General features: G+C 55.0%; 1 protein-coding gene across 9 annotated transcripts in view; it reads right to left on the bottom strand.

Annotated features, from left to right (window-relative positions):
• The window catches only part of HSPG2 (heparan sulfate proteoglycan 2), a 101,646-nt gene extending 80,766 nt beyond the window's left edge, over positions 1 to 20,880 (bottom strand). For 7 of the 9 annotated variants that reach the window (XM_082448280.1, XM_082448286.1, XM_082448281.1 and 4 more), the window contains exon 1: positions 20,715 to 20,879. In XM_082448280.1, coding sequence (XP_082304406.1) covers positions 20,715 to 20,777 — 63 coding nt within the window. In that variant the 5' untranslated portion in view covers positions 20,778 to 20,879. Of the gene's footprint in view, positions 1 to 20,714 lie in introns of all 9 variants that reach the window. The other 2 variants (XM_082448287.1, XM_082448288.1) reach the window with 1 other exon arrangement.
• Positions 20,881 to 24,187: the final 3,307 nt, after the last annotated feature.

Raw genomic sequence — 24,187 nt, 5'->3', positions numbered from 1 at the left:
CTGACAGCTGCTGGGGCCTCAGGGCCAAGGGCCCCGCAGCAGGAGGGGGTGGGAGCCGGCTGGCTGGCGTCATCTCAGTCCTCGTGCTGCCAATCGCTCAAATCCCAGGGTGCCTGGCCCTGCCGGGCTCACTGGCCAGGACGCAGGCCTCGCTGCCCCACCCCGTAGCCCTTTCCCCAGTTCCCTGGGAAGTCTGGGGTGAGGGTGGAGGGGCTGGAGCAAAGGTCTGCAGGTTGAACATGCCTTGCTTGGAGCCTGGGCTGCCCCAGACCCCCTGGGGGGAGATGGCTGGGCAGGTCTGGATAGGAAGGGGGTCCTAGGAGGGGCCTTGTGGTTTTCCTGGCAAATGGCCGGGGTTGCAAACCCTGCAGGGACCCTTCTTGGAGCCTGTGAACTCAGCCTTGCCTGGCACCACCCCAGACCCCTCTCAGCCCCCATAGCTCCACTCCCAGCTCAGCGCCAAGCCTTTCCAGTCTGCTGCAGCCCACGCGGCTCTTGCTCCTCTGAACTCCTGCTTACCCATAATTACCACTGACCATATTTTCCAAAGCGAACATGAAGAACAGTTTAACAAAGGATTCTTGGGCCACTTCCGGATGTCAGAGGCAGCCTGGGAGATGTAGTCTGGATTTCAAATTCTAGGACATATTCACAGTGTTTTGGAAGGACTTCTTTTTTTTTTTTTTGGCCACGCCGCGTGGCATGTGGGATCTTAGTTCCCCGACGAGGGATCGAACCCACGCCCCCTGAGGTGGAAGCACAGAGTCTTAACCACTGGACTACCAGGGAAGTGCCTGGAAAGACTATTTTTATATTATTTTATTCATAAATCAAAGCCATCCTAGGAAACGTGTGTTGGCCACATGCCACCTCACACCAGTTAGAGCTGACTGGACACCCCAGCCTGGCAACTTCCTAGCTGTGCAGCCCTGAGCAAATCACTTGACCTCTCTGAGCCTCTGATGCTTCATTTGTAAAATAGGAATAAAAATGGTCACCTCACAAGGCTGTTGTAAAGATTCAGCAGGACAACCCAAGAGCTTAACCCAGTGTCTGACATTTACTAGGTTCAAGTGTCAACTTCTTGCCTTTCCTCTCCTCCCACTCCTACCCAACCAAGACCTTACAAGCCAAGAGAGTGAGCTCCTCAGAAACCCCTGGGGAGAATAATCTCTGTTCTGCCCCCTTACAGGCTAGACAGGGCTCAAGAGGAACCTACCTACAAAAGGCTCCGATGGATTCCTGGGTCCTGGGCTGTCAGGGCAGGAAGGGATCACCTAGCCCAACACCCTCACTTATCAGAAGGGGAAACCGAGGCCCAGAGAGGGGAAGTAAGGACATTAAGGAGGCCCAGCAAGTGTTGAAGAGGCTGAGTTCACACCCACCTCTGCCTGACTGCCGCTGGGTGACGTGACCTCTTGGAGCTTCATTTTAGTGTCCCTCCCCACTGGAGCACTGTTACAAGGAGAAGTTGGATTACGTATGCAGAGTTCTTACGGCAGTGCTGGGTACTCGGAGAGGACGTAGCAGCTCAAGGAAGAGAGGAAGAAGTCTCCCTGCAAGTTGATGGCAGAGGTAGACTCAGGACCCAGGTGTCCTGGCTCCTAACACAGGGCCCTTCACTTTCCATGACGCCCCCTTCTTCCCGTCCTTCCCCAAGGCTGGGGTCCGGGCTGCAGAGAAGAGGACTCTGGGAAGGTGGCATTAGGCTGGGTCTTTGCGGTGGGCTGATCAAGGCCTGAGACCCCAGCCTCAACCTCTGGGATTGAAAACTGGTTCCTCTGGCCCGCCCCAAGACCCAGTCAGACAGGCCCAGCGGAGGAAATGGCAGGAAGGGCTGGCAAGCAAGGGGTGCGTGTCCTTGGCAGGGAGAATTCACCTCCCAGGGACTTCGGTTACCGGGTTACCGGAAATGATAAATCTCCCACTGCCTGCCACCTTCGACCAGGAATGTCGGCTGCCTGGGGGAACATCCTGTCCACCTGCCCCGGGACAGCCCAGGGACAGCCAGGACCTCGCCCGCCCCCTGCTCCCTGCCCTGCCCCTGGGGCCTTGGCTTGGTCTCTGGGGCTCCGCAGCCAAAAGGCACCTGTCATTCTGGGAAGGTGGGAACGGTTGTAAATAACCAATCACAGGAGGAGAAGAGAGGGCTGGAAGGGGGACCCCCAAAATATTGAAAGCCACCCCTAAACCTGATTCATTCAATCCTGTCAAACATGGATTCTGAGCCCCAAGTTTGGATGAAGGCTCCGATCTTGTTAACCCAAGGTAGGAGGTGGCACAGTGTAAGCTCTGGGGTAGGATTAACCCGGTTGGAGGCCCAGCTCTGCAACTTGCCAGTCGGGAGGCTTTTGGCAAGTCACTGCAGCACCTCCCACCCCTCATCTCTGATACGGAAGCAAGCGACACGGCCGTGAGGGGCACCCTGTGACATTCACGGAGCTCAGCTGTGAGTCGCTTAGCACAGGGAGGGTCTGGCACACAGCAAGGGCCCAATAAACAGTGGCCATTAGGTACTGGGAAGTGTCGGGAAGGAGAAGGGAAGATAACCAAGAACTGTCATGTGAGTAGGTACTATGAGCCATGCACGTGCTCTGCCATCACAGAGCAGCTGGATCAGAAACCAGCACTTGTTAAACGCTGAAAGTGCTGAAAGGGAAAATGCAGCAGGGTGAGGGGGACACGGAGTGGCTGCGTGGAGGCTGCTCTTTTACACAGGCCATCTGTGCCACTTCTGTGGCACAGAAGTGTGAAGGAAGCTGGTGCGTGCACAAAGAAGAGCTCTCTGAGCACAGGGAACAGCAGCGGTAAAGGCCCCAAGGCAGGAGTATCCTTTGAATGTTCTGGAAACATCCAGGAGGCCAGTTACCTAATACCCATAATTGCCCTGCGAGTGAGTTATAATTATCCCCATTCCCCAGATGAGGAACATGAGGCTCAGAGAGGCTGGCCAAGATCACAGAAGGAGTAAGTGGCAGAACTAGAATTCCAACCCTCCTTCTCAGCAAAGAGTCCAGGGGCTACTGAGTCCATGAGAACTCCCATGGGGAGGGAGAGGGTGGGAGAAAAGTATGCAAGGTGTTCAGTCAAGGACCTGATTCCTCCAGACTGGCTGTGTGATCTCAGACAGGTTACATCTCCTGCTGGGCCTCCATGTCTTCAGCCTCATGGACCAGCAATGCCTGTTCGTCCACCTCCCAGCTGATGAGGGAGGGGCCAAAAGAAGGGGGAGGGGAGAGTATGATGCCGGGACGTGACCTTGAGCTTTTCTGGCACCTCAGACCCGAAGCTCCTCCCCACAGGTGTGAATGCCACATACAGACCAGACCAACCTGAACCACCCAGCACGACTTCCTGCCTGCCCCCTCCCCCCACAAAGAGTTTGCACCCTGCCTATGCCTGCCTGGGCCTTGTCCCCACTCAGCGCCCAGGGCCCAGCCACAGCCAGGAATCTGTCCTGCTCTCTACCTCCAGGTGCCAGCCATGCCTCTCCCCCAAGCACCCAGGACCCAGCCTGTGAACAGCTCCTGGTGTTCCCGACCAGGCGGAGGCCCGTGACCGGCCTTTGTAACCAGGGGTGCCAAAGCAGGCCAGCCCTAATGGGCACCAGGCCAGACCCTGAGGCCCAGCCAAGTGCAAACAGCATGCTTGGCTCCCAGATACAGGCGCGTTAGAGCAGGCAGGCTGCCCACTGCCCCCATCACAACAAACTATCATCTCCGCCCTGTCGAGAGGGGCCCAGGCAGCTAGCACCTCTGCTGGGAGCTGGGGACTGCCAGGGGAGGCCCCCACCCCACCCCGAGAATGGGCAGTGGGAATCTCTGAGGCTAGACGTGGAGAGTCCAGATGCCAGCAGCTGAACGGGGAGCAGCTAAGCAGAGACAGGCTGAGGGGAGTGGGTGGGAAATTTAGGGGGGAAGGGTGGGCTGGATGGAGCCGAGTCACGGACTTTCCAACATTACGTATGGAGTTAGGCAAGGGGAGAGCGAGACCTCCCCAGCGCCAAGGACAAAGTGGGTCTGGCACAGTGTGGCAAGGGGGGCAATCCTGTCTGCCCCCATCAGGGCCCAGGAGTCTCGCAGGCCTCCATAGACTGGGGCTTCCAAACCGGGACAGGGATCTAGTAAAAATGACAGCAGTGATTCCTTACTGAGTGCACGTGGCACTTTATATGCACTGGTGCTATCCAACAGAACTTTCTGCAGTGATGGAAATGTTCTATACCTACATTGTCCAATAAGGTAGCCATGAGCTACCTGTGGCTATCGAGCACTTGAAATGCGGCTGGTGCAACTGAGAAACTTGAGTTTCCTTTAATTAAATCTTAAACAGCCACATGTGGGCTGGCAGTCACCATACTGGACAGTGCAGATTTACACCATCACCAGTCCTTACACCAATCCTGGAGGGAGTGCTAGCTCCATTTGACAAAGGAGGAAATTGAGGCTTGCCCAAAGCCACACAGCAGGTAAGCCGCCCAGAAGAAATCAGAACCCAGGCCTGGCCCCTCTGTTGTGCCCCGACCCAGGGTCAATATCAACCCTGGCAGAGACTAACGGAAATCGTACGTGCGTGGGCGATAAGGCTGCCCAGTTAATCAGGGCATCAAGTCTCTTGCATTTGGCGCGAATTCTGTCGGTGGTTATCACACGCTGACCAGATGGGCCATTTATAAAAGTCTTTGATTTCTTGACATGAAGAAAAGGCAGAATGATGACGTACTAATCCTAGCTGGTTGAGGAGCCAAGTCTTTGAGAACGCTGGGAATCTTCAGTGACAAGACAGCTGGGCTTGGCCTTCCCCACCTCATCACCCCAGACCCCACGCAGCCCCCCAAGGCTCCTGAGATCTGCACGACACTCTCACATGGCACATTTTCCTGCCTCTGAGCCTTTATGTACGCTGTTCCCTCCTCCCAGAATGCTGTTCCTATGCCTCCCAATCTAATCTACTCATCCATCCTTCAAGGCCTGGCTTAATTACCACCTCCACTCTGAAGTCTTCCTGGACCCCCCACAAAGACATCTTTCTCCCCCATACATCCGCAGGACTTAATTTCTACCTCTTAGAGGGCTAGAGATTTGGTCTTAAATACAGCCACTTGAGTAAATATCTCTACTCTCTTGCTGGAACCAAAGCTCCTTGGGAACAAACACCAGCTTGAGTTTTTTTCATCATATTTATATACGATATACTATATATATATTTATTTTTCAACCTTTAGACACTTCCCAATGCCAAGCAACAGCTAGTGGATAATAAACAGTATTTACTAAATTGAATTGAATTTTAATAGTGGCTTAGAAGTTTGGGGACTCAGTGTCTTAACGATTCTGCCCTAATCTCCTGTGATCCTGACAGGCAAGTCCCTTCCCTGCTCTGGACCTCAATCTGTACATCTGTAAAATGGGGGCAATGATAGTGCCCACCTTGTTGGGAGATTATTTGTACTTATTACATTTATTTGACAAACACTATGTGCCAGGCACTTGACAAATATTATCTTCTTAACAACCCCATCTTATAGAGGAAACTGACAGTGAAATTAAACAGATAACAGAGATAATACAAGTCAGGTGCTTAGCACAGCATGTGGCACGTGGTAAGTGCTAAATAAACAATAGCAACACTTTTTTTTTTTTTTTTCTTTTTCTTTTCTGTATAATGAAGAGTCTACAGAATTGGGAGAAATTTAGGATACTTTCCCAGGGCTGGGTACATAGTAGATGTTCCTTAAAATATTTGCTGCTAGATTGACTCAGTCCCAAAAGTACCAGTGATAGAAGGGGTGACCCTAACTGAGCCCCGGGAAGCTCCTGCTCTGACTCCCCCCTACCCCGCTCCCCAATCTGCCAAGCAGTGGCCACAAGCACAGTAGAGAACCCTTTTCTTGCCCCACCTTTCCCCAAGGACAGGAAGTGTGGAATGACTTTGGGGAGATGACTCAGGTCCAGCTGTGCTGATCCCATGGGCAAATGGAGAAAAGAGAGTCTGATTAAGTCTCAAAGGCAAGGGATATTCTTGTTCTTCTCCAGTCCTGCTAGGAGCTTGGACACCCCAGTCTTCTTCTCAACCCCAGCCCAGACCAAAAGAGGGGAAGGAGGAGGAGAATAGTGAAGAAAATCAACATTGATGGCGTTTCTATGTTGGCCATCTCTCCAGGCCCCAGTTTTCACAACTGTCAAATGATAATTCCTACATCATGGGGGTGGTTTTCAAGATAAAATGAGACAGAACTTCCCTGGTGGCGCAGTGGTTAAGAATCCGCCTGCCATTGCAGGGGACGCGGGTTCGAGCCCTGGTCCGGGAATATCCCACATGCCGCGGAGCAACTAAGGCCCTGTGCCGCAACTACTGAGCCTGCTCTCCAGAGCCCGTGAGCCACAACTACTGAGCCCACGTGCCACAACTACTGAAGCCCGCGCCTAGAGCCCGTGCTCTGCAGCAAAGAGAAGCCACCACAATGAGAAGTCCGTGCACCACAATGAAGAGTAGCCCCCGCTCACCACAACTAGAGAAAGCCCGCGCGCAGCAACGAAGACCCAACACAACCAAAAAAAAAAGATAAAATGAGACAATGTCTGTAAAGCAGAGCTTCTCCATCTTTAACATGCACAGGAATCAGCATGGGATCTTGGGATCTTGTTAGCGTACAGATTCGGATTCCGTAGGTTTGGGTGGGGCCTGAGACTGCATTTCTAACAAGCTCCCAGGTGAGGCCCCAGCTGCTGATGCATGGACCACCCTTTAGGTTATGAGAACAAAAAGGGATTAGAACAGCACCTTGCACACAGCAGCCCTCAATAAAAGTTAGCTATACTTTTTCTTCTAGAGATTTAATCACTAAGAATCATCCCTAGGGGATTAGAACCGTTATTTCACCCCAATAATACTGAGGTCCTGTGAGGCTGAGTGGCTTGTCCGAGCACAGAAGGCTAGGACTCAAGGCAGAAGCAGGGGACTTCCCTGGCGGTCCAGTGGTTAAGACTCTGTGCTTCCACTGCAGGGGACACGGGTTTGATCTCTGGTCGGGGAACTAAGATCCCGCATGCTATGCGGTGAGGCCAAAATTTAAAAAAAAAAAAAAAAAATCAAGGCAAAAGCAGGATTCTAGGCCACGCCTGCAGATCCATCCTTCCCATGCATCACACCATCCCAAGCCCCATCAGCCTCAGTGGCAGCCAGGGGCCTGGAGCTGAGGACACACCAGCCCTGCCCCTCAGCTCCATTGCAGGCCCCTGCTGGGCCAGACAGGCCTCCAGGCAAAAGCCCAAGCTCCCCCAAGAAAGGCCTTGCACCATCACTTCCACTCTCCCAGCGGCAGCGTCCAGCAGCCTCCCCCTCCATCGCCTTATAAAGCGGCCCGTCTGCTCTTTTCCAAGCTGCAGTTTAATTTTACGTGGAGTGAACCAACTGTCCTCTCCCTGCAGCCTCGCCCTGCTTCACACATTCCTTCTGGAGCAACATTACCTAATTTAACCATAGCCCCTGCTCTCCGGGGCTCTCAAAATAGCAGCTGCCAGTGGGGGAAAATGCCCTAATGTTATCAAAATAAACAATTCTCCCTCCTCCTCCATTCTTGGCCAGCACCAGCCTCAAGACCCAGCCCAGGGAGGAGTGAAAGCTGGGAGGACCAAGGTAGGCCTGGGGTAGACAGAGATCCCACCAAAGCCCTGTTCTCACCATCCTTCCAGCCCTCTCATACGTGTTCTTGGGATACCCTCTCATACATGTTCCTGGGACACTCTCTCATACGTGTTCTTGGGATACTCTCTCATACATGTTCCTGGGACACTCTCTCATACATGTTCCTGGGACACTCTCTCATACGTGTTCCTGGGACCTCCCCATGCCTTCCCCAGGCCCAAAACCTCCAGCTCATCCCATGGGCCCTGGTTACCCAAAACTAAGATTCAACTTTCACTTTCTCCTAATAACAAAAACTGCAGTAGTAATAATTGCTACCATTCCCCAGGTATTCATTATGAGCTAAATACTTCCCACACCTTGGCTCACTGACACCTGCAAGGTAGGGACTTAGTGTTCTCTCGTTTCAGATGAGGAAATGGGTGCTCAGAAAGGTGCAGTGACTTGCCCAGGGTCACGTAGCCCGGAGGTGGCAGAGGTGGGATTGGAACCCGAGCCCAGCTGCCCCAAAGCCCTAACCATGTACTACCTTCTAGCTGGAACGCCTCTGCAGGGTCTGCGCCCAGGAGAGGAGGAGCAAAGGGGGTTTGGGGGGCTAGAAAGGGCCTGCTCACCTGATGTATCATTGTAGGGTCCGCTCACATGGCCGGTGCCAAACCACAGGGGCCTGTTATACCCTAGCTCACATTTCACCCAGGTTTTGTGAGTCCTAAGTCTGTCCCTAGGACTCCAGGGGCACAGGCTGCCTGTCAATCTGTAATTCCAAGTCCCTGCTCCCTGCTCCCCCCATCCCATGTGCCCCAGAGCAAGGCTGCCACATTAAAGCAGGGAACACCCAAGTGCTGACATACCTCAGGTGCAACCAGTGGTTAAGGAGCTGGGAGGGCGGGCCTATCCCCGCCCTGCTCTCTTAACATACAGAGTAATCATTAACCAAGGCAGAGCATCGCACCCCCAGGCCCAAGGCCAGACGCTCCAGACCCTTCCCACCTGAGGAATTCCGGGGCCACTTTCCCAGCCACACCATTGGGATACTGAGGCCCCTGGTACAAGGTGGGGGTGATTGGACCAGGAAGGCCTAATCTGATATCACTATGCAGGTGGCCCAGAAGGTGCCTGGAGGACACTTAGGAGCATCTGGGCCCTCTTCACTCACAACCCTTCCTGCCCTGCTCCCCTCCCAAAATTATGAAGACCCATAAGTGAAGAGGGTTGGACAAGAGGATGGACCCTGGGGTTTGGAGCCTCCTCAAAGGTCACGGGGAGGCAGAACGAAACCAAGCCCCAAGGTTTACCCAGGACGAAGTACCAAGGGCAGTCTTGAAGGGGAAAAAGGAAAATCGCAAAATAATAGTTCCTGTCATACATCAACTGCCTGTTCTGGCTGGAGGTGATTTAGATGATGTCTAATCTTCACTAAAACCCTGCAAAGACGGTATTACCATTCCCAGCTGAGAGCTGAAGCTTAGAGAGGTTAAGTCACCGGCCCAGGGTCACACAGCAATAAGTAATGGAGCTAGGACAGGACTCAGGGCTGTGCCTCCTGCCCATGACACTGTCCCGAAGTATAACCTGCAGAATTAACAGATGGGGGGCTAACAGGCCACATAAAGGAGCCTCTGAGTCCCGGCCAGAAACCCCAGGTGAAAGAGCGGGTAGGGGTGGGGGTGGTATGCAGGGTGTCCCCCATATCTGGATGTGTCAAGTAAAGGTGGCCCCTAGGGCTTCCAGCACCTGAGGCCTGCGTGAGGTGGGTGGGGTCTCCTGGAGTGTTGAAGGGTGGCGGGTGGGACCTGCACCCCCTCCCCCAGGAGGTCACTTAGAGAATTCCCTTCAACTGCTCAGGTGAAACCTAGGTGAGGCCCAGGCAGGCTGGAAGCTTTGATCTTATCGCACATTCCTGCCCCAGCCATCCCGGTCCTTGTCCCCTCCCCACCTCCTCCCACCCAGGAGGTGGGAAACCAGGCGGACTTAACCCTTTCCTCCCATTTCTTCAAATCAAATCCAGGCTTGAGCTGACCTCTGCCTCCCTCCAGATCCCCCAGAAGAGTGGGGAGAGAGACGAGAGGAAGGAAAGTGGAAAGCAGGAGCTTCAGCCCTACTCTCCTTGTTTAACTCACTCAACGTCACGGAGCCCCAAACATGAGCTCCATGGGCAGCTTCCATTTCTCTTAAATTAAAATAACCAGACTCAGTATAAATAAGCCTCGCTATTTTCCACATCCACGAGCTCATCTGAGACTCATGGCAAAACCTGACTGCTCTCCTCTCTGCCCCGTGGGTCTTCTCCCCTGCCCTAGCCCAGGGGGGCTGTCTCCCCAAGACCCCTCTTCCCACAAGCTAACTGGAGGGAAACAGACAGTAACTAGAGTAACAAACGGGGGCTGAGACAAAGTCACAAAGACCCCAGCTATCTCCCAGAGGTCGTGTGGCCCTGAAAAGCTGCTCCCAAGCCCTTAGAAGACTCTTCCTTGAATGCAGCCTCCTTTTATTGAATGAACCTCCCCTTTTATTGACTAGTCTCCCCTGTCAGACTAGAAGCTCCTTCAATCCATGCTTGGTGTTTAAACCTAACACAAGGCTGGGCATAGAGCTGGCACTCCATAAATATTTGCTGTATGAATGAATGAACGGTGCCATTTTGCATCTGGGGAAAATTACGCTCAGAGAAGTTAAATGACTTGCCCTGGATCCCACTGACAGGGCACGGGGTACAGGAACCCTGTGACTCCTAGTCTAGTGCTCACTTGCTCAACAGACGTTTACAAGGCCTCTGGACCTTAGCTCAGCAGCAGGTGATCTGATGTGGGCGGACCACCGCAGGAGTGACCCCAGGTCCACACGGGAGGACAGGTGAGGCTTCAGGAAGGTCTAATGGAGCAGGGGGTCTTCTCCTTCATCTGTTTCCCTGGCCCAGGGTCTGTCACTCGTTGGCAGGTAGTCAATGAAGGAAGACATGAGATTGGTAAGATGGTGGGCTTTACCTGGTAGCTACCACCAAGTCTTGAGGACAAGCTAACAGTTTTCTCCAAGAATTCAACGTCCCCTTCCTCTGAATTGGCAAGTGGCCAAAAAACAAGGAGCCCATTTTGTGGGTCGGAAAAGCGAGGTCCAGGGAAGAGGGTCAGTAGTTGGCTGGCAACCAAGTGGAGGCCCAGGCCTTGACTTCTTGCCTCTTGGTCTGACCAGTTACAGGGCAGGGGACTGGAATGCTTGTCACCTCAGCTATCTTGGTGACTTCCTCTCATTCTTTTCCAGTGTTAATGACTCCAGCTGCAGGCTACAGCCTTCCTGCTCACACGCTTGACAACAATGCGTATCTAGGGAAGATGGGGACAACTTCTGGACCCCTGCCCTGGATGCCTTCCTCCTCCACCAGCCAAATCTTCCTTGCTCTTGAAGCCCCACTTCCTCCAGAAAGTCTTTCCAGAGAATTCATGCCAAATTGACCTTTTCCTTCCCTGACAATCTGCTATTGTCTAGACTGGAGTTGTGCTGGGTAACTATGGTCCATGAGCCCTACCTCTCCAACAAGACCCAGAGCTTCTGGAGAGTAGGGACCACCACTCTAATTTCTTACAGGAGGACTGACAGAGCTGGATTCAGCTCCCACCTTCCTCTGCACCTGGCTGTGTGATCTTGGGCAAGTCACTGTTCTCCTCTGAGCTTTTTCTCATCTGGGAAATGGAGGCATAATCCCAATTACGTAGGAAAGTTGAAAATGCAGACAACACACTAGCACAATGTCTGGCACACAGCAGGTCCTCAGGCAATGAATGAGTGAATAAATGAATGGATGGATGAAGACTTGATTCCTCTGCCGCACAAAGATGTTCAAATGACACAGTTTGGGGGACTTCCTTGGTGGTGCAGTGGTTAAGAATCTGCCTGCCAACGTAGGGGACATGGCTTCAAGCCCTGGTCCGGGAAGATCCCACATACCGCAGAGCAACTAAGCCCGTGAGCCACAACTACTGAGCCTGTGCTCTAGGGTCCGCGTGCCGCAACTACTGAGCCCGCATGCTGCAACTACTGAAGCCCACGTGCCTAGAGCCCATGCTCCGCAACAAGAGAAGACACTGCAATGAGAAGCCCGCATAACACAACGAAGAGTAGCCCCCGCACGCCGCAACTAGAGAAACCCCCCGTGCAGCAACGAAGACCCAACGTAGCCAAAACAAACAAACAAACAAAACAAACAAAAAACAAATGACACAGTTTGGGACTTGTATATAGATTCTGCTCCCAGCTGCGTCACTACTGAGGTGAGCACAGGGCTGCCTCAGAGCAGGCCCCACTCAGCAAAAATCCATTGAACTCCAAACTAGGCAAAACCTACAGGCCCCAAAGGGAGCTTGGGACCTGACTGAGAAGGATCCAGGTTTCCAAGGGTCTCGATCTCAGGGAAAGCCAAATCCACCTCCCTGGGGAACGTTATCACTAAACTGAGCTGGATGCCAAGGGGCAAAAGGCACCCAAGTCTGAGAAGTAGGAGCTGGATAAGCCCACATGGCAGATACGCAGCTTGCTGTACCTTCCGCCAAGGCTGGCCCAGTCCACCTCCTCCAGGCAGCCTGTCGTGACTATGCCAGTCCTCCCGGATCGTCCTCTCTCTCCCTGCAACAGGCCAGACCCACTCAGGAAGGGATGACAAGTCTGGAGTCAGCCAGCCTGGGCTCTATTCCCAGCTGTGCCAGGTACTGAACGGATGACTTGGGCCAGCCATGCCCACCCCCCTCGGTGCCTCATTTTCCCCAGATGCACAATGGAGATAATAATGCCAACAGCAAAAGACCGCTGTGAGGATTATATGTGATAATGCCTGGAGAGAGCCCTGTGTGGGGCTTGGCTAAGAGAGGGCGGCAACCTGGGTGACTGAGGTCACTGGGGAGGAGACCCTGGAAGTCCCAGGGCACAGAAACTGGTCTGTCCTCAGGAAACTCCTAGGTCTCTGTCTCTCTGGCCAAAGGGTCACAGGAAGGCAAATGGCAGGAGGGGGAGAAGAGCTGTTAAGTGATAGAGGCCACTGGGGCTAGGATTTCTGAGGCCAGAATTTCAGAGCATCCAGTCCAGCGAGGGATGCAAGAAGAGGCATGATCCCAGTTCCCAAGTATTTGAAAACTGGGAACGCCAAACAAGGAGAGGGGTGAGTCAGCTGGGGTGAGGAGGAGAGGCCAGGACCAGAAGGAGGGGGGGCAGAGCTGGCTCTTTGGGGGTGAGTTTGGGGAGGCGGGGGAGAGGGGGTGGAGGCAGGCACCTGGAGGTGGGCTGGGAAGGGGCCAGAGGCAGCTGGGAATTCCCAGCCCCACCCCAGGAGAAGCATCTGTGGGGTCACCTCAGGCCACCTTTAAAGACCTCCCCCTGCCAGCCTGGGGCTGCCTCCCCATCCCCACAGCCCGGGATTGGGGAAAAGATGCCAAATGTTAAAAAATGAAACACCTGGACATGACCCATCCTACTGGGGAAGGGGCATGTCTCTACCCAGCAGCCCAAGGCCAAGGCCCAGGGTGCAGGGAGCAGTTACCAAGCACGAGTGCGTCTCTTTCCTTTTAGCCCGGCTATTTCTCTGAGAGCCCATGGGAGCCAGATTTAAAGCTGTGCAACTCCAGCTTCCCTGGCAATGGACCTGCTACAGGTTTGCCCAGGGCTCCCCGGGCAAGATCCTGTCTCCTCCAGTGGGCCTGAGGGCTGGGATGGAGTCCCAGGAAGCCCCCTTCCACCATTCCCCTTAAGATGCATGAACATCCTTTCTGCACCCATGGGAGCCACTTGGCCACAACCTCTGTTGCTCAGAGCCCACCAACAGCACACATCTGGGAAGGGGACAATGCGTCCACAGGCTCCAGCCTTTCCCAGGCCACACCCCGGGGTGTGCCCCCGCTCCTTCTCCCCCTACAGGAAGGAGCAATCAGGGTGGAAGGGTGGACTTTTTCTTGCAGCTGCAGCCTCAGTGGGGGAAGGGGAGCCAGTGACAGATCAGATACAGTTACATCCGGGGCTCACAGACTGAGAAAGAGAGGCAGAGGGAGCAGGGAGGATCCCTTAACTCGGTCATTCATTCAACAAGCCCAGAGCAGGGCCTGGGTCAGTACGTGGCAGCAATTGCGATCAGGAGAAGGTGTGTCATGCCGGGCACTGGGAACCCCGAGTCAAATACCACTCTGGCTGTGTCCTCAGCAGGAACCAGACTAATAGAGCAGCCACTGACTGTCAAACACTCTCACATCCCAGGTACTGCCTGAGGTGCATCCACCTGGTCTCATATTCACCCGGGAAACAGGCATCATGATCCCCATTTCTGCCCTGAGGCTCAGAGAAATGAAGCAACTTGCCCAAGGTCACACAGCCAGTTGGGGCTGAGCCAAGGCACGACCCTCGGAGCCCACACCTTTCCCTTGTCCTCAGCGCCCAGAAAAAAGGGCTCCAAGTCCAGTCGGGGCACAGAAAGGTGGAACACGGCACGGTGGGCACCCTGGCTTGTCTCACATGCTCCAGAACCCAGCAGAGAACAGTGGCTGGGAAGAAGAGCTCCCCTGCGTCCAGCCTCAGCAAGGAGCCTTGGCCTTCTTGGCCAGCTGGCTTCTTCAAGGCCAGTAATTTTTTTTTAATTAATTTATTTAATTTATTTATTTTCGGCTGTGTTGGGCCTTTGTTGCTGTGTGCGGGCTTTCTCTAGCTGCGGCGAGCGGGGGCTACTCTTCGTTGCGGTGGGCGTGCTTCTCATTGCGGTGGCTTCTCTTTGTTGCGGAGCACGGGCTCTAGGAGCGCGGGCTTCAGTAGTTGTGGCATGAGGGCTCAGTAGTTCTGGCTCGCAGGCTCTAGAGCGCAGACTCAGTAGTTGTGGCACAGGGGCTTAGCTGCTCCACAGCATGTGGGATCTTCCCGGACCAGGGATTGAACCCGTGTCCCCTGCATTGGCAGGCAGACTCTTAACCACTGAGCCACCAGGGAAGTCCTTCAAGGCCATTAATTTATTCACTCAATAAGTGTTCACCTACTATTGCCCAGCAGCCTAGCACCGGGCAGACTGTAACAAACAAAACTGAATGCCCGCCCTCATGGCGCTTCAATTCTAGATGGGGAAGACAGTGAATTTCAATAAAACACAAATATACAAGCTGTGAGCTTAGGCTGGGGGGTTCCAAGGGATCAGTGTCCGCAGCTGCACAAATGTATTCTCAGCAAGAACCCCCTCCAGGCCAATGCAGAGGCTCCAACTTGGGGTGGGGGTGTGGGGCTGCCCTAGCTGAGAGTCAGTCCAACACTGTCCCCTCCCCCATGCCATCCCCTCCATCACCTGCCGTTCCCCACCCTCCTCCCAAGCCTGCTTCTGTGGAGTTCTCCTACCTCAGTTAGTGGCAGCCCCACCTTTCCGATGCCCAAGCCAAAGCTTATGGAGACGTCCCTGACGCCTCTCTTTCTGTCCCCTCACCCCCATAACCAGTCCATCAGCAAATCCTGTTGGTCCTACTTTCAAAATATACTCAGGATTCAACCCTTTCTTCACGCCTCCACTGCCCTGGTACGAGCTCCCATCGTCTCGGGGCTGGGTCACAGTCTCCTTGCTTTTGACCTTGATGTCCCACGTTGTCTTCTCCACACAGCAACTAGAGTGATCTCTCATCTCACTCAGAAGCAAATCCAAAGTCTTTCCTGTGTCTGAGGCTCTGCCCCACCTTCCCTTGCCAAGCCCCTGGCTGCATCCACCAACCCTCAGCCATGCTGCTGCAGCCACGTGGGCCCCCTTGCTTTGCACAGACGCACCAAGCACACCTCTGGGCCTTTGTGTCAGCTGTTACCCCTGCCTGGAGTGCTCTTTCCCTAGATACCTGTAGGGCTCACACCCTCACCTCCTTCAGATCACTCTCTATCCTCTTCCCTGCTTTATTTTCTCTTCCAAACACTGATCGCCACCTGCCATATTATATTTATTGTGTGTCTCCCTGCACCTGCTATAATGCAAGTTACCTGAGGGAAGGGAATTGGACTTCTATGTTCTCTGCCGCAACCTCGGCACCTAGAACAGGGTCAGGTACTTAGAAGATGCTCAATAAATATCTGTGAAATGAATTTTGAGTCTAACACTTCGGGGACTTTAGTTTACAGAATATTTAATCACATACATCATTGTCCATTCATTCATTCAACACAGACTGCAAGCCTCTGTGTGCCAGACACCACCCTGAAATCCAGAGCAACAGAGAAACAGGGCGCCCTCCTCTGTGGCTCAGGGACAGGGCTCTGGTAGGCAGCCGGGAGCTGGTCCTCAGGACATCTCACAGATGTCACGAGTACCCCCTACCCTGGGATGCTCTGAGGTCCCTGCAGCCCTGGCACACATGGGCATCAAGGAAAGGAGGGGAGGGTGGGTTCTGGGGGCGGCTGACACTTGAAGGCCCCGCATTCCCAGGCCTCAAAGAGCCGCCTTGTTCCCAGGACTTTCATGGCGGTGCCCCTGGCCCAGCCACCCCAGCAGCCATGAGCCACTCCCTTCTCACGGCCGCTATTGACATGCACCCAACGCCACCAGGCTGGGCAGTGAAGCTGGCGGCTCCCCGCGAAGCGAGTTCCACACATTCTTCTGGGTTTCAGTCAGCCAGCTCTGGGCGCTGGGGCGGCCAGCAGGCCCCAGCCAGGCCCTGGAAGCAGGAGGGGGCAGCAGGGCCAAAGAGGCCAAGGCCAGAGCTGGGGCAACATTCCAGCAGGGCCAGGACCCTCAGCCTACCCTCCTGCTTCCTGGTGGGAGAGAGATGAGGGGAAGGCCAGGGTGGGCCCTGGGAGGAAGGGCAGGGGGCTCCGCAGATCCTTGGGAGGCTGCGGGGGGGGGGGGGGGACGCGGCCACGTTCTGCCCCTCCTCCTCCAGCCTGAGCCCTCACAGCTGGGAGTGGACTGGGGCAGGGGGCAACAGGCCAGGGCTGGGAGTCCTTCCCGCATGTCCCAAGTGGTCTGAGGGTCCAGAACCCACACGTCTGGCCTCCAAGTAGCTTCTGAATCATCGTTCCAGATCTTTCCACATCCTGGACGGCCCCCTCACCCTCCCTCCTGAGACTCGCCCCAAGGCCAGGCAGCCCTGAAGCCTCTGCAGACTCACCCTAAACCTTCAGTCCCCAGGGAACAGCCAGGGGAATCCAGAGAGGACTCCGTGCCGGGCGGCTAGCCATTCTCTCCTTCACTTCCCACACAGGGTAGGGCCCGGCCTGGCGCACTTAGGCCTTAAGGCCCCTGGATTAATTCAACTGTCTCTAGGGTCTCAGGGAATATTGGTGAGGAAATTAATTAACAAACCTACAAACGAACAGGCAATCCCACAAATGACTGCCCTAGAGTTAAGTCTTTCTAGGCTCCCGCCAGGGCAGGTGTCCCCAGGAGGCCCCGTGGACACTCGGGCACACCCATCCTGAGTGCCTCTGTCCCCAAAGCCAGACCCCAGTCTTCCTTGCCCGAGGAAGCCTTTGCACCACCTAGGACCTGAGTCCTTTTATCAACATCAGTGGTGACAGTTTTATCAACACCCACCGCCTGCCTGCTAAGGGTGAGCGGGATGCCGGTGGGGTGGTGAGGAGCTTCGTGTGGCTTCAAAGCCTGGCTCGTGGTGCCTCCAAGCAAAGTGTATATGAGTTGTTGGGCAAGTTATACGATCCCTCTGTGCCTCAGTCTCCTCTGCTTAGAAAATGGGGATTGTACTAGTAGCTATAGCTTAATTCATTGAACCGACATATTTACTGAGCGCTTACTACCCGCCAGGTGTTAAGGAGACAGCAGCAGTGAACAAAAGCACATAAGGTCCTGCTCGCATGAAGCTTAAATTGGGGGTGGGGTGGTGATAAACAAGTAAATAAATACACATCAGATAGTGACAAGAAGAAAACAAAGCCGTGTAAGGGGACAGCGAACATCGGGCAGAGTAGTCAGGGACTGGAGGGAAGTGAGGCAGAGGGTCACGCAGATACTAGGGGGACAAGCATTCTAGGCAAAAGGAAGAGCAGATGCAAGGCCCTAAGGTGGGAGCGTGTCTGGCAAGGTCCAGAAACAAAGACCGGCATGTCTGGAGTGCGCAAGGAAGGGGAAAGTGGGCAGGAGGAGAGAGTTGAGAGGGAGAGGGGGACGCCAGATCTGTAGGGCCTTGGGGGCTAAATTAAGTCAGGGGCTGGGGTCTGACGTGAGCAACATGGGGAGGGCAGGGAGACTGTGAGCGAGGGAACAACGTGTGAGGATCTGTTCAGAAACTTCATGCGTGGCAGACAGTGGGCACTGGATAAATGTGAACTATCCATATTATTTTGTCAGCATCTGGCCTGGTACCCCAAGACTGCCCTCCCACTACTGCAAGCCCTAAACCCAGTCACCTTCTGCCACCTTCCTTCCACCCATCTCCCGGGCTGGGCCTCAGGCCCGCAGATCCCAACTTGCCTGCACTCAGCCCGAGAACAGGCCCAGGCTGAGCTGGTCGGGGTCCAGGACTCCCCGGACACAAGGAGCTCGGCTGGGGCGTGGCGGGGGCGTCCATCTCTACCCCCGCCAGCCTCTGCCTCCCTCTGTGGACAGACCTGCACCCTCCCTCTGGAAATCTCCAGCGCACACTCACAACCCCCTCCGGGCGGCAGATCTGGAGCAAGGGGGAAAGACAGGGCTGCCAGTTATGTCAAGGGGAGGGCTGAGGTAACACTGCCCCTGAGGGAAGGGGAGGCTCCTCCATTTCCCGTCTGCCCACAGCCTCCCCAGCAAGGAAACCCAGGGGAGGAAGGAAACAGGTATCTCAGTGACTTCCCCCCTCAGCGCTGGAAAACACCACAATCACCCTCAAGAACCCTGTCTCTTGGCAGCGCCGGCCCCAAGAAAGGAAGGGCTAAGGCCCCAGCAGGCCAAGGCAGGCCCTGAGTCACCCAGGCCTGGCCCCCTCCCCCAGCAAGCCTCCCCACCTCCTCTGAACTGAAATTACTCCCACACTTAATCAGAGACCACTATTTCCTCTGTCTCCTGCCCCCAGTGAGGTCTTGAGCTCCCTAAGGACCACCTTTACCCTCCCCTTGTGTCCTACCCTCACCCACTCACTATGGGCTTGCAGACATGAACTGAAAGGCAGGAGAGATAAAGTGCAGCAGACAAGGAGGAGCCCAAGGCTGGCTAGGGCACAGGGCTAGAAGCCTGCTGTCGTTTAAAACTTACAACAAACTTCTCACCCCCATTTTACAGATGTGGAAACTGAGGCTCAGAGAGAGGAACTTGTCCCAGATCACACAGCTAGGAAGTGGCAGAGCTGGGATTCGAACATGGGTCTGTAACACTCCAGAGGCCAAGCTCTTTCCAGCCCTTCTACCCTCAGCCTAGGGTGGGACCATGAAGACCTCGGTGTGGTTGCTGAGGAGACTGTAATTCCACAGGATCAGAGCTGCCTGTTGACCCATCTCAGTTCTGGGAAAGTGCAGCCAGGGCCTGTTTCTGTTCACCTATAAGCCCCCAGTGCTGGATGCACTGGTGCACAGTAGGTGCTTAGCAAGTATCTACTGAATGAATGAACCCTGAACTCCTGCTCACTGTCATGGAATGCTGCTCAAAGATGTGGTGAATGAACAAGTGAATGAGGATTGGCTGCAATCTGGGAATTCCTCCCACACACAGCAAACATCTCCTTCCCCCCTCCCCACTCCTGCCACGGTAGAACCCCTGATCAGGGGGCAGAGCTGGGGTAGGGTCAGAAAAGGAACATTTCATGTGCTAGGTTGATGTCTACTTTTTGGAAAAGTAAAGATCAGTGTTGGGAGGTGCAAGTTCAGGTCAAGACTGGGGAGCAACTGGATGGATGGGCCCTGCTGGATGTGTTGCAGTGAGAGGCTGACAGAGGATTAAGGAAGCTGCCCTGATGGGGATGGGGGAGGAGAGGTGCTGGGTGGGTGGGGCAGGAGAGGTGAGGGGTCAGGTCTGGGGTGGGGGTTAACGAGTGACTCAGGAGGGCAGAGGTGAGAGGGAGCCGGCAAGGCGAGGACAGGGAGTCAGTCACTGGGTAAACACCGGCCAGCTTAGATGAGTCCCTCTCTTGACTCTGAGGACAGGGGACAGGGATGGCCCAGCACCACCTGAAAGAGGGTGGGTTGGCTCTGTGGCTCGCCACGCAGGCCCAGATCCCCAGATGTGCCCCATCCACATCTGCCTCCAGCTCCCTGCCCACTGACCCCGCCCGGCCCTTCTCAGGCTCACTGGGTCCTCAGAGCCTCTCCGGGCCAAGTGTCCTCTTTCTCTCGGCATGGACCCATCCAAGCTCAGAGCAGGGGACTGAACTGTAGGGGCAGCCCTCCCCTGCACCTTGAAGAGCTGGGGAGGAGGAAGCTGGGGAAACAGATCCACACACTGTCCACCACAAACTGGCTCAGCAACGGGCGCTTTCTGCACGTACTCCACCCAGCCCTGCACTTCGAGGCCGTGTATTCTGAGTTCCCCTTGGGCATGTGGGCTGGTCTCAGAGAGGCTAACAATTTGCTGGAGGTCACACAGCTGCTCAGTGAAGAGCAGAGATTGATTCAGTTCCGGGGCTGTGGGACTCCAGGGCCCGTGGGTGTTCCACACAAGAATCAGTTGTGTCCAGAACGGTTCTTTACTTGTGCCTGCCTGGTGACCAGCTCCCCAAAGGGAGAGACGTCGTGGTAAAGTTCCAGTGAGGATGGATATGGTCCCCATCACCACTGAGTGCCCCTGTTTCAAGCTGGCAAAGAAAGGCGTGTCCTCGCCCTGCCGAGTTCCCACCCTGCTAGAAGTTTCTCAGCCTGGCCCCCAGGAATGGCAGGCCGGGCCATGCCTAGCGCGAGTCTCAGACTCAGCAACGTGGCCGGGCGACCCACGGGCTCCCACGAGGGCCGGCCCCGCCCCCGGTCCGTCGCGGGGTCCCCTGGGTGCCCTTCGGGACAGCCCCACGGAGGAGGGTGGCGCCGGCCTGTGCCGGCCCGGGGTCCCTGGCGGGCGCCGCCGTCCCGGGCCAGAGTCCCAGCCGCGCAGCCTTGGCGCCCCAGCCAAGTTGGCGGGGGCGGCGAGAGGGGCCCGGGGCGCCTCCTGCCTCTCCGCCCCGCACACTCACCGCGAGCAGCCGCCCGTGCAGCACCAGCGCCAGCAGCAGCGCGCCCGCCGCCTGCCGCCCCATGGCCCGGCCCGCTCCGCTCACTCGCTCGCTCGCTCGGCGCCCGCCCGCAGCCGCCCGCTCGCCAGGCTGCTGAGTCCTCGGGACAGCGCGGCCCGCTCCAGCCACCCCCACCCTTCCCGCGGCCGCCCCGCCCCCGGGGCGAGGCCCCGCCCCCTGGCCTCCCCGCCCCGGGCACCAGGCCCCGCCCCCTGGACCGCCCCGGGACTGAAGGCTGCGCTCTCCCTGGCCCGCTGCGCAGCCAAGTGAGCCTTTGTCTGGGCCCCCAGCCCCCTCCGCGCGGGCCGCGGCCCAACCCGACTCCCCGCCAAACCCGGCCTGGAGTCTGGGATGGGACGGGGGCCGGGGCCCTGCGCGCTGGACCACCCTCCCTCCACGTGCACGCCTCTCCCGCACCTCCCCACCGACCCCCGGACCCCTAAATCCATCTGCTCTCACACCCTTTCACACTCCGCAGACGTGACTCCACGCGGGCGGCTCTCCAGGACCCTCCAGAATAGCACGCGCTCACATGGGCACGTTTGGTACACGCGCTCACTACAACTTTGGCTCACAAGATTACCTGCACACTCACAACTTCCACGCGCTAACGTGCTCATCCACTGCCCGTGAACGCTTGCACACGCTCACTCCCTTCACCCAACTTTCATACACTAACAGTCCCCCCCGACTCAAGAGATCACTGTATGCCTTGAAAACCTTCACCGCTACAGGTGACGCAGTGGACACAGCTTATACACATACACGCTCAGCTGCTCACGTTCATAGTCACATTTTCACACACATATGTGAATCCCAGGACAGGAAGCGGAAGGACGTTTTCACGCTCAGATTCCCCACAGGGTCTCACAGTTCACACACAGGCCAACAGAATTTCTTACACGCACAGCACCTGCATTTTTTTACATTTTCTCAGTACCTCTACCTCACAGTGGGCACTCAATACGAAACTGAATTACCCCTGATACACACCATTCTCCACATAAATCACTCACAGACCGACTCTGATTCACATAAATCACAGCCCCGCTGCCAGAGATGCACCATCTCACACACCCAGGCCCAGACACAAACAGACACTGCCAAAGCCCAATCACAGGTGCTTGGGAGGTAAATCACGGTCCCTGATGACACAGACCCACAGACAACACACACAGCCATGCCACCAGGCCTCCCCAGGCCATGGTCTCCTTGCTGCCTGAAAATTTCCAGGGCAGCCCAGCCTGATGGGTGGAGAGAAAACTGGGGTGTGTAAGTGTGTGTGTGTCACTTAGAGGAAAACCTTTTGAGTAACGATGGAGGAGAATAAAAACTGAAGTTTCCATTGTTTCCTGTGAGAGTTGCTAGGTTCCAGAGACTCACAAGTGGGGTTTGCAGCCAGGAGTGAGGTGAGCTGTGGACAGAAGGAAATGCCCAGCTCACTGGGCGGCACCAGGCCTGGCTCCGGAAGGCATGTTCCCTGTGATAAGGGCCGGCCTGCAGTCTCCCAAGCACTCTGAAGCCTCCCATCTGGGAGATGAGAAAACACTGGCATCCTGACTGGCACCTGGGGGATTAAGAAAATACTGGCATCCTGACTCCCATCCCAGATAAATGCCCCATCTCCAAAAGCTGGGTTCTTCTCCACCCTGTGGGGTGTATCTAGGGGACCAGCTCAGAGCTGTAAGGGGCAGAAACTACATTCACAGTGGTTTGGCCAACTCCCCAGCCTAAACGCAGATGCCAGACACAGCACTGAATAAGGTCTATTTCTGCTCCAGACAGGGAGGTGGACAGAGGAGGGATGCCTGATCTTGGCCCTTGGTGAACCCCTAATCTGATGGAGGGAAAGGGGAGGATATAATTCCTGTCCTCATGGTGTTTCCAGTCTGCTGGAGAATCCTGCCTCCATCGCCTTGCTGTGCAATCTTGAACAAATTTTTCAATCTTTCCATGACTCCATTTCATCATTTAGACAAGGAGAATTAACGTTAAGACCTCCATCACAGTGTTGTTATGAGGATTAAAATGAATTAATATATTTATTTTTTAAAAAGAACAGTTTTGGGCACATGGTAAGCCCTAAATAAGCAGTAGCCATTTCTTTCTCTTTTTTTTTGTGGCAGGGTAGGGGTGGCACGCGCTGCGGAATGCGAGATCTTAGATCCCCTCCCGGGGATGGAACCCATGCCCCCTGCATTGGGAGCGCAGAGTCTTAACCACTGGACTGCCACGGAAGTCCCACCCGTTTCTCTTATTACTGTTTCTGGGTGAGCTCCCAATCTAGAGAGCGAGACACAAGTCTTCCCTCAGGGGACTCCAGTCTGATGGAGGAGCAGTCCCTGCACCCAGTGCCGCTCTCAGTCTGAAGGCCAGATGCAGCCCCCAACCCCAAAGAGCCCCTCTAGTCTGGTGGGGGAGTACAGCCTTGCACTCATCAAACTTCCCTGTCTGATGAGGAAAACTACAAAACTCCACTGACTTCAGAGTTGACAGGTGGCCAGCCTTGGTGGCAGGATTTTTCCAAGGCCTTGACTGTCCGTGGAGGGTCAGCATCCTCGACAAATCGCATTTTGTGAGCTGCCTCAATGTTCCCTACCTCGGGGCCTTTAAGTCCCAGAGCCTTGGCTTCTTGGATGATTTGCTCATCAGCAAAGGAAAAGGAGAACAAGCAACTCTTTGTAGATGTTTGGTCAAGACTAAATCTGAGCTATAAGTCTTGCTTCCTAAAAGAGGTTGAGGAAAGAGATGGTAAAGCTTACTGGACTGGAAGGAACTGGGCTGACGTGGAGGGCAGGAAATATGGCCTGTCGAGAAAGTTCCAGAGTAACTCCACCTACCCTGAGGATTGGTCATCCCCTTATTTATTCTGCATCCTCTCCTTCCCACTAAGGGATTTGGCTGGCTCTGTTTTATTTTGCTGTCCTTGATATCTTTAGTAAATGTTCTCAAGTTGCTTTGTCTAGGGCCTGGCTATCTCCTCATATGGCTTAGAAGAGGAGCAGAGGCAAGGCCTTCCAGGCGCTTGCTGAGCCCAGGAGGCACCTATAATCTCACTGTATGTACTCATAGCTCTGGGTGCTGGTCACACTCTTTGGGAGAGAAACAACTCAAGCCTCACACAAGGTTCCTTAGATAAGGGGAGACTACCAGAGTTTGGATAGGCAAGAGCAGCCAAAAATTTGGCTTCTGAGAAACAGGAGTCTGATCTAGTCTGATGGGGGAGTACAGACTTTGTGGGTCACCTGTCTGCCAGAGTTTGTGGGTCACCGTCTGCCACTACAAAATTCACAAGACTCAACTTCTCCTGGCTTCCACTCCTACTCCAAACCTTTTCTTTGCCTTGGAGCTTCTCACTCATCTCATATTCCTTTATTCATTCAGGGCTGCAGTGGACGGTTGGGCAGGTTGTTCACTGAACAAGGGTATGCAGC

The sequence above is a fragment of the Balaenoptera physalus genome (genome assembly GCF_965194825.1).
Source record: "Balaenoptera physalus genome assembly, chromosome: 1".
Taxonomy (NCBI): Eukaryota; Metazoa; Chordata; class Mammalia; order Artiodactyla; family Balaenopteridae; genus Balaenoptera; species Balaenoptera physalus.
The sequence above is the reverse complement of the archived record's forward strand: the minus strand, read 5'-3'. Positions and strand labels throughout refer to the sequence as shown.